This window comes from Vigna umbellata, chromosome 9 (assembly GCF_029865625.1).
Source record: "Vigna umbellata cultivar VRB3 chromosome 9, Vumbellata_1.0, whole genome shotgun sequence".
Taxonomy (NCBI): domain Eukaryota; kingdom Viridiplantae; phylum Streptophyta; class Magnoliopsida; order Fabales; family Fabaceae; genus Vigna; species Vigna umbellata.
In genome coordinates this window covers 28,253,367-28,263,299 of record NC_142173.1, presented here as the reverse complement: position 1 = coordinate 28,263,299, position 9,933 = coordinate 28,253,367, and the positions used below count along the sequence as shown (strand labels likewise).

At 32.1% G+C, this 9,933-nt stretch overlaps 1 protein-coding gene across 1 annotated transcript; it reads right to left on the bottom strand.

Moving 5' to 3' along the window:
* Positions 1-3,583: 3,583 nt before the first annotated feature.
* Positions 3,584-7,988, bottom strand: LOC124841632 (cytochrome P450 734A1-like). The gene is made up of 4 exons (XM_088098038.1): positions 7,283-7,988; positions 5,719-5,963; positions 4,856-5,219; positions 3,584-4,096 (listed from the first exon to the last, which is right to left on the bottom strand). Exons 1-4 carry the CDS (start codon positions 7,769-7,771, stop codon positions 3,677-3,679), a joined length of 1,518 nt encoding a protein of 505 aa, XP_087954164.1. The 5' UTR covers positions 7,772-7,988; the 3' UTR covers positions 3,584-3,676.
* Positions 7,989-9,933: the final 1,945 nt, after the last annotated feature.

Genomic DNA, 9,933 nt, shown 5'->3' with positions numbered 1-9,933 from the left:
GTTGTCATGCAGTGGAGTTTACACTGACTGGCTCACATAATCATCTTGTCACGTCATCATCATCTTTCCCAAATCAAAATCCTTATTTTTTGTAGGCTTTTGTAATTTAATGAAAGCGATTTGGGGTTTCGTTCCTTACATATGGTTTTACGTCATCAATGGAGGTTGAACGAGTTCAATGGTAGTGCGATTTGAGATTTTGCAGGTTTCCATGGAGGAGACGCGATTTCGTGAACTGGAGTTCATAGCAAATTGGGTTTTTCCGATTTGTGTTGATAATGGTGCGCGAGGAAGATGATGAAGGATGTACGACCTACTGCGATGGAGGATCTTTATTTCGATTTGGGGGCTGAACGCGATTTGCGCGATTTAGGGTTCTGATTCAAAAAGGTTCGTCATTGTTGCTCGAATTATGATTGATGTTTGAAGGAGACTTGGGAATTCAGGGTTTCTTGCACGTTCAATGTTCTGTGATTTTTTGGGTTTCACTTTACAAGTTCTCATGAAGATGGAGTTCTTTGGTTCGTGATGGAGAAGATTAAGATGGTGAGATGTTGATGGTGGCTCTCATGGTGGTTGCACGAGGAGGGAGATGCAAGTGCGACGGTGCATTGCGATTTAGACTTGGTTTGGGTTTGATTCCTTGTAGTGGAGGGTTTCTTTTGCAGATTGAGTTTCTTGGTTAATTTGTGGTGGCTTCCGTGATTGCTAATGACGAAGCCACTATGAGTTCTAGTGTGTGACAACTCATTCTGTTTTTCTTATACATGGACTCTGCAATTTAGATGTCATTAGCGAAAATGACCAAGTTCAACAAAATTTACGAAAAAAATTACAACTTTGAATGCTGAAAACACGACCACTTTAAATAAAAGTGTTGAATATAGGGACCAAAATATGTATTAAGCTAAATGTTTATTTAAAACTTATATCATTAATTAATCTATTTTTAAGATTACAGGACTTAAATATTTATTTAGTTTTTGAACTTTTTTGCAAAATTAGAATTAATATAAGCGTTTAGTGCGAGTCTGTGCATTTTAAAGCGGTACCATAATTGATAAAATATTAAACGTTTACTACTTTTTTCTTTAGACGTGCTTCTATCAAATATTGTTTATCCTTTTATAACTGACACATCATAGTTTATCTTGCTAGCGTTTAATAAAGATGTTCTAATAAATGCTTCGCTTAAATGTTATACTTCATTAAACGATTTTTTTAAGTGTTGTATGTTAAATTTCAAAACTCGAGTTGATGGACAATCTAATCGATCTAGACGATATTGTCTTAACATCTTCTCACCCACAACCTCTGTAATTAATATAACGTCTTTAGAGGATTATGAGTTATATTCTCTTCATTACTTGTATTTCTTTTTATCATTTATGAGGAGCTAAATCTTCATGTATTGGAGCAAGATGTAAACATATTTGAACTCTCTTGTATTAAGTAATACTTTCATTTATGTATTATTTCTTTTGATCTAGAGTTTCTTAATTGATTTCTATTTAACGTTTATGAATTGATCACTCGTCTTATCTAACTAGCATTATTGAGTGAGAACTGGTCTTAAGTTTTGGTCCAATTACCTATCTTTTGGGCTTCTAGATGTTAGGAATAAATCTAGGGTGGAGTCTTAATCTTAAAGCATGTGAGTTGTTGAAGCAGTTGTTGAGGAATCACAGTAAAGGTGGCGATCCTAGGCTTTAGGTGTCAGGAATGGACCTAAAGCTGACGCCTAGAGCTACACCTAAGCAAACTCCCAAGAATTGATCATTCGAAGCTGCATGTTTGAAGATAGATCTAATACAAGAGAGGGAAAATTTGTGAAGTCAAGATTCAACACGGTTCAACCATTCAAAAGTCACTCACTTAGTAACTTAATCTGATTTCCAATTGATTTTATAACATTTTTACCAATACAAACTTGTTTTCTACACATCAATTGTTTTACAAAGGATCAAAATAGTTAAAACATTGTGTTTTCCACCAAATATCTGTGCATACGATACATGTGTACTATACCAACCAAGTATACTTGTTGGTATATTTCGAATTGCAAATTGCACTCAATAGTAATCTCCTCCAATAATCTTTTAAATACTCTAATATCTTGAAAATATACTTGATTGTTGTGGAGATCTACAAAGATTTAAGAAGATTTTGTCGTATTCAAAAAAATTTGACAAATATTATATTTTGAGATTTACCGATGTAGTTAAATAAGATAATTATTTAAAAATATCAAATAAAATACCCAAAGATATATTTGTCCTAAATTATCTTTTTTCATAAAAATTTATCAATTATCAAAACCTTTTTTCTAGAAGAAGATAGAGAAGACCGCAAGGTCCAATTTTTGTTGTTCGTTCCTCTTTTTAGTTTAGCCATATTGAGTTTGAGAGAGCTAAATTTCGTCCCTTTTTCATGTTTTTCTTGTCTTCTTCATGTAATGCTTGACTTGTGTGATTTTAACAATTTTTTATTCTTGACTTTACCTTTAAAGTGCCATAAAGTTTTAACCAATTTATTTTTACATGTCCATGAGTTTAACTTAGCTACATGATACTAAAACACCTCAAAATATCCAAAGAACACATTTATGTAATAATAAAGTTAGTTTTAACATGTTTTTTTATCTTGTGCTCAATAAACTTAATTATTACAAATTTTAATTAAAACTATTTTTTTAAAAACAAAAACCAATTCAAAATTCAAAATTCAAAATTAAATATTAAATGAGACATAAATATACACTCACTATATGTGAATTGATGATGACTGAGCAAAATAATAAATTATCTATTTTCTTTTCCAGTAGTAATAATACATATTATCTTTCATCTTTTAAAGACTAAATTCACTAGTCTTATTTCACAAAGAGTTTATATACTGTAAGTATAAGTGTCTAAGTTGTAGTGCATAGTTGTCAAAGGCTCAAAGTTTGTCATGTTGCACAAAGTCAGTTTACGGGTTTATATTTTAAGTTCCATCCCCTAATAATGATGTTTTTCTTACACCCGATCACGAGGTGTGAAAGAAAAAAAATAACAAGTGTGATTGGTGACGTAATAATATAAGAGAAAAGAGATATGACCAAGCTATACTTACTCGTAGAACGTTTCTTCAGTCATGGGGTAATTTATCAGGTTTAGATTGAGCAAAATAGATTAATTATACAAAACGAAAAGGTTCCTTCAACTTTGATATGTATAGTTCAAATTTTAATGTATATCACTATGCTTCAACTATGTGGTTGAATTATTATAATCTGAGTTTCTCCAATTGTCAACCCACAAAACATTAAAGTACTATCAGACATTGATACAATGAGAAGGAGACAAGAATATGACCATATTTAATAATGACAAGACACAACTCAACTACGAGAAAACAGAAAATTATTCTAAAATTGAAATATTGCAGATTTGTTTTCACATTCCTATGCACGATCTTCAAACAAGTAAAATGAAATAGTAAACATGCAAGCCAAATCTGTATATTTTTAATGATGCAACTAAACTTATGCTGCTTTAACTTAAAAAGGTTTTACTGGTTATCAAAGCTGGTTTACATGAGGTTTGCAAGTAAAAAGAGTAAAATGTTATAGCTATAATACTTCAGGGTTAAAAATCACATTAGGACAGAAAAGGGAAAAGGAAGTAACAAATCATCAATATGAAATCCTTCTGAAAATGATTTGCGCCCCACACTGAGGCTGCAAAGTGATAAAAAGTACAGGAGCATGAACATAGTTTGGAGATAGCACAAAACTGTAACTTTGAATGATCAAAGAAAGAGCAATCTTTGCCTCAACCATTGCCAAATTTTGCCCAACACAAGTTCGAGGGCCTAATCCAAAAGGAATGAATGCAGCTAAATGTTTTCGAGGCTCGCTAAATCTTGTTGGATTGAAGTTATGGCAATCTTCACCCCAGATTTCTCTGTCATGATGAACAGCAGTCAATGCCAAATAGAGTTGAGTCTTAGCAGGAACATTAATGCTTCCAAGCATCACATCTTTAGAGGCTTGCCTCATTAGCATCACTGCTGGAGGATAGAGCCGAAGTGTTTCGTTAATTATCATGCTAACCTGTTGGGAAATGTCAACCAACAATAATCAATGAAAATGGACCATAATTTTGCACTCAAATATTAATTATTCTGTGATCTAAATTGTTTGGTTCATTCTGTCTCCCACAATATACTACACTATTTTACAGTTCTTAACCATATTCCTGATTCATTGTTGTTGAAGATTCCACATCAATTAGATATATAAGTGCAAACCTAACCGAGTTGATTAGATATATAAGTGCAAACCTCACCAAATTGATTTTATAAGGTTGAGTTGACTTAAAATATACTTTTTAAGATGGTATCAAAGTCATCTAAAGTTTATCCTAACGAAATTTGTTGATTGTTAAACTTATTGCGCCATCCACTGTCAGTCTATCATTAGCATCTAATTCTATACTCGAAATGTAAATGTCTCAATATATATGAGTAAGGTGTGTTAAAAATCTCAAAGTTAGAGAAAATCTCATCTTCTAAACTGGTTTTGTAAGATTAAATTATGCTTAAAGTCTAGTTAAGAAAGTTAAATCATAAATTTTCATTTATGTTTCTATCTCCATGTCCAAACTTTTTTGCATCTCTGATTCAATTTATAATGGTTACGTAGCATCTAGATTGAATCTTGATAGTAGATCAGTTGACTAACAGGCAGAGACATCTATCTATGATCTAACCAGTATTCAACAGAGTAAATGTATTGTAATATTCATTTCAACAATAACAAATGCATTGTACTGATTCTCTTGACGGAAAATCAAACAATAGATGAACTTACAATCTTAAGGTCGCTTAAATTGTCCGCAACAGGAAGTTGATTGTGTTTAATAACACGAAGAACTTCTTCACGTGCCTTACTTTGCCATTCCTGATGTTTTGCTAATAGAAGAAGTGTCCAAGTTAACAAGTTAGCTGTAGTTTCCTTCCCAGCAAAGTAGATGGTTTTACATTCATCTATAATTTCTTCCACCCTTAACTTTTCTTCTCCACCAACCTCATTCTTGTAGGAACACATCAAAGAACTTAGTACATTTCTTGCATTTTCTCCCGTGTTGCTCTTGGTCTCAATAAGCTTCAGAATTGATTCACGTGTTTCTTTTTCTAGTCTCCGCCTCTCCCTGTTCTTCCTAGTTGGCAAAAACCTATTGTTTCGTTTTTCAAACACTAAAACTCAATTATTATGTCTGAAGAGGGAAAAATACCTGGTATGACATGAACTTCATTTGGAGAAAATACCAGTTCTGGAACAAAATATTCATATGCAATTTACTTCTCATCTTAAATTAAGCTAAAGCAAGTTTTCAATGGAATAACCTACCTGTTATTTCACTACTAGTACAGTACTCTTGAAAGTCTCACGTCAACTAAAAGTAATGTCAATTTATAATATACAGTGAGTGAAAAACTCACTTTACAAGCCGATTTTATAGGGTTAAATTAGACTTAAAAGTCCACTCCTTAACAAATACAACAAATTAAGTTGTGATGTTATTTTTTATTAGCAAGGCTTGTCCTGAGGAAACATAGGTCTGGTAGCAGGTTTGTAGTTTGATATATATATATATATATATATATATATATATATATATATATATATATATATATATATATATATATAAATTTAAGAGTTGGGAAACTAACCTGAATCCAGGGATATAGACACTTCTAATAGCCTGTGAAAAAAGGTGCATTTGTTGCTCCTGTAAGTTGAAAATATGCTTTCCCTCTTCATAACTGCTGCCAAAAGCAGTTCTTGATATAACATCAGCAGAAAGATCATGAAGCTCTCTGTGCACTTCTATCTCAAATTCATCTTTTCCTCCTCTTTGGTCTTCCCATTTCTCCACCATCTTTGTCACGCTTGCCACAATATCTGGCACCCATCCCTGCAACAGATTCATGATTTACTCTTTAATTAATATTTTCTGTTTTCATGATTCATCTCTTCAAACTACTTATTCCCTCCACTCACAACTGTTTTCTCCTTCAATTCTAATTACCAAAACCAAACTAGAGTGTTACATGCGAGGCCAATCGAGGAAAAAATTCATTCGAAGATACAAATACCAATAAGATATGAATTTAATTACATAAAATATTTACACCACTTTCTACTTAAAACCTTAAAAACAATTAGTTAACTGCTCTTTCACCTTTGTTTGGTACTCTACTCTCCCATTCCTATAAAACATGAGACAAGTCACGCCCAGATTCCAAACGCTCTATAATATATATAATTTTTCCAATTACACTAACATTTCAATTTTTTTATTTATTTCGTTCCTTCATTTTAAAAAATACTTTCACACTCATCTTTACAGTATATTCGCATACCTTAAGTTTTCAAAATATTTTACTTACACCCTTATACTACTCTTTTACTCTTAATATAAAACTTGAAAACGAGAAAGGACTAATGTTGTTGTTATCTTACTCTTTCATTTATGATCATTTCAATTTTGTGTATTATTTTTCACATTTTGAATTTGGTTTTACTATTTTTAGAAAATAGTCTATATAACTCGTGACACAAACTATGTTGCAGTGACTTGTCAAAGAAAAAATTTTACAAAAGGAAATTATATTAACTCATTTAAAAAAATATGGACCGAATGACAAAAATTCAAAGTTGCAAAAAATTAAAAATAATATCATAATATACCAAAAAAGACAAAACCAAATAAAAATTGTAAAAAAAAATTGAATTTTCCAATCCAACACAATAATTCAATTGTTTTTTGCATTCTTATTATTTCTTCTTGCACCTTCATGCTGACCTTTTACATTTTTTATTCATAAAATTTGAAAACATATTCTAAAATATACAATCTTAAATATATTTACAAATCTAAAAGTAAATTTTAGATTGTCTAATTTGAAGATGTATTATGAATTTTATAATTGAAAATCTATTTTCAGATTCAAAAACATATGCAAATTTTTTAAATTATAATTTAGAATACATTTTTAAATTACAGTCTCTAGAAATATATTTTAAAGTATAGAATTTAAAATATATTTCTAAATTAAAAATAACTTTAATTATATGTCTTGTAGTTTCAATTATTATAATTTAAAATATAATTTTTAATTTATAAATTCTAATTATGTAATTCAAACTTAATTTATAAGATCCAAAAATGTCCGAAAAATTGATAATTTAAATTTTTTTTCCGTCTAAAGTGCCCCCACAAGAATAAGTTACCTTAACCAGCTCCAAGTTAAAGGCCAGATTTATAATCCTTCTGTGCAAAGCCCATTGTTCACCTTCCAGGCCTACAAGGCCCTGTCCAAACAGCAACTTCGACTGAGGGTTGTACGGAACTTTCCCGTACTCACCGCGCGTATTCGTCAGCACCTCCTTAATCATGTCCGGTTCAGTTATCGCCAACCGGGGTGTTGAACCGAACCAGTACAGGAAAGTTTTCCCGTGCGCGCGAGACCACCTTTCGTAAAATGGAACCACGCGCCTCAAGATGTTATCATGCTCGAACGCAGGGGTCGCCTCTGACTTCGCTTCCGCGTACAGCCGTCGGATCTCCGACGAGTTCCCCACGATCGGACAGTAGCCAGGGCCTCCTATCCCTTGCTTCTTGAAGTGACGCTCCGTTCGCCGGGGAACCCACACATTTGCGTAGAGAAATTTCACCGCGAAGAAAACGAGGAGAACTACAGCACCGAGTAAAAGATTCATGTTGATCTAATCTGCTAGTGAAAGAGAAAAGTGAAGCATGAAAAGAGGTTAAAAAAAGAGAGTGAATAAGAGGAGAAGAGCGTTGACTTTTGATGGTGAGACTGACTAAGAGGAAAAAAAGACTATTGCAGTAATGAAAGGTGAAGTGGAACTGTTTGTTTCTGTGAGCTATGGCGATGGTGGAATAGTCAAATCATTACCTTTGTGTTCAGCGAACACGACGCGTACACAAACATTTTCTAAGCAAATCTATTGAGTATCTTCTTTAAAAATATCTATAATTTTTTTTAGTAATATCCACAATATTTACGAATATTTTTTCATAAATTTAAAATAAATCATTTTAATATAATTCTTCAAAATATAAACTTAAATAAACAATTGATTGGAAAATATAACTTAAATAAACTCTTATGCAATACTTTAACTTAATAGATATATTGTGATGAATTTTCGTAAAATTAACTTCTGATAAAAGATAATCAGGCACAACTTTAACTTGACCGACAAACTACCAAAATATTTTCGTAAACTTCCTGTAAAAAATTCTCATCTAGTTAAAGATAGTTTAATAACATGCAAATTCAAAGTGAAAAGATATACAAGGATTTCCTTCAATAATTTTACAAGAGGCCCAGTATATTATGTGAAGACTCTTTTAAGTTTTCTTCAACAAATATTTTTTATTCTTTAAATCGAAATATTTCAGGATTTAGAGGTAATTTGATATCAAATAGGGGTGTTCTTTCAAGTGAGAGATACAACGTCTTCAAGTGAGAGATACAACGTCTAAATTAGTCAAATACGTCAAATAATAATTAATACTGGAATAATGAACGTAAACTATTTATTTCTATAATTGTACTATTTATAGGATAATTATGACATGTATTGACTCTTATTTATATAGGTTTGAATGGTCCAGTGGTCTATTTATCTTATGAGTTAGTTGTTTGATCTAAATTCTACTAAATTAGAGAGTAATATGTTATTAGTTTTGGTAGTCTGAAAGATAGTCGGACGGGCGAACTTATGATCGAGTAGTTCACCATTATAGGGTAAATTACCGTTAAAACAATCATAATAACATTATATAAACACACTAATTATATTAACCATAAATAACCACCATATACATAGTAGTAATAACAATAAGATTCATAATCCTTTAACACAGACAACTCAAACATGTTGGATTACTCGATCTTCGATCTCCAATTCTCAATCCTTGATCTTTGATCCTTGATCCCTAACTCTTAATGTCATCAGTAACATCTCACACATAGCCCTTCCATTCATTAGTGCCTATGTTAACTATCTTACTATCACCATTATAGTAACACCACTATCAATCATATCCCAACCAAGGACATCTTCAATACCATGATCATCATCATAGATACAACGCCATTATGACTATTCTTATCATGAATAACTCAACGAGCATCACCCATCCACGAACCTCGTCATGAAAAGACTCAATCACATTCATGTACCCTACCTCTCCTATTTGTAGCCCCCTTACAAGGCCACCTATAGCCTCCCCTACAGGCTTGATTGAGTCCTCCCTCCTTTGGCTTTGGACATATACCCCTATCACATAAGGCGAAACATTTATCCCCCAACCAAAAATGATTCAACACTCGAACACTATTCTTTTTTCTACAATTATTTGTCAAAGAGAACATCACTATCACTCCTTTTTCAACAACCAATGCCAAAGAGAGTACTCCCTTTCCAACAACCAATGTCGAAGAGAGTCGCTAAACACAAATAGTCTCATGACTTACTAGGTACAACAAGTGGACTAATCTCCCATGTCTCATGCTCATTGATAAACCACACACACCCTCTTCTGCATTCCATCATCCATTCATGCTCTATCACCACTCCAAAAGTAAAACCTAACCCTAATTACATAAACTATTTTCATTCCTTGTGCAACTTCGCTTTTTGTAGTTCATACGCTTATCCCTTGTCCAATCTCCAACCAAAACTAAAGTTTTTCACAAAATAATAGTGGGATAATTAATTATCGCAAGTGATAATCGATTATTCCAGAGAGGTTCAAAGTTGCACAATTCATATTGTGATAATTGATTATCACAACCGTTAATCATTATCACTAATGATAATTTATTATTTCATTGGGTTTAACACAT

Excerpts from the sequence above, each read along its gene's own strand:
- LOC124841632 (XM_088098038.1), bottom strand. The coding sequence starts at position 7,771 with ATGAATCTTTTACTCGGTGCTGTAGTTCTCCTCGTTTTCTTCGCGGTG. Across the intron at positions 5,220-5,718 it reads GTCTATATCCCTGGATTCAG|GTTTTTGCCAACTAGGAAGA; the intron begins GTTAGTTTCCCA and ends ACGAAACAATAG. Across the intron at positions 4,097-4,855 it reads ATTTAAGCGACCTTAAGATT|GTTAGCATGATAATTAACGA; the intron begins GTAAGTTCATCT and ends ATTTCCCAACAG.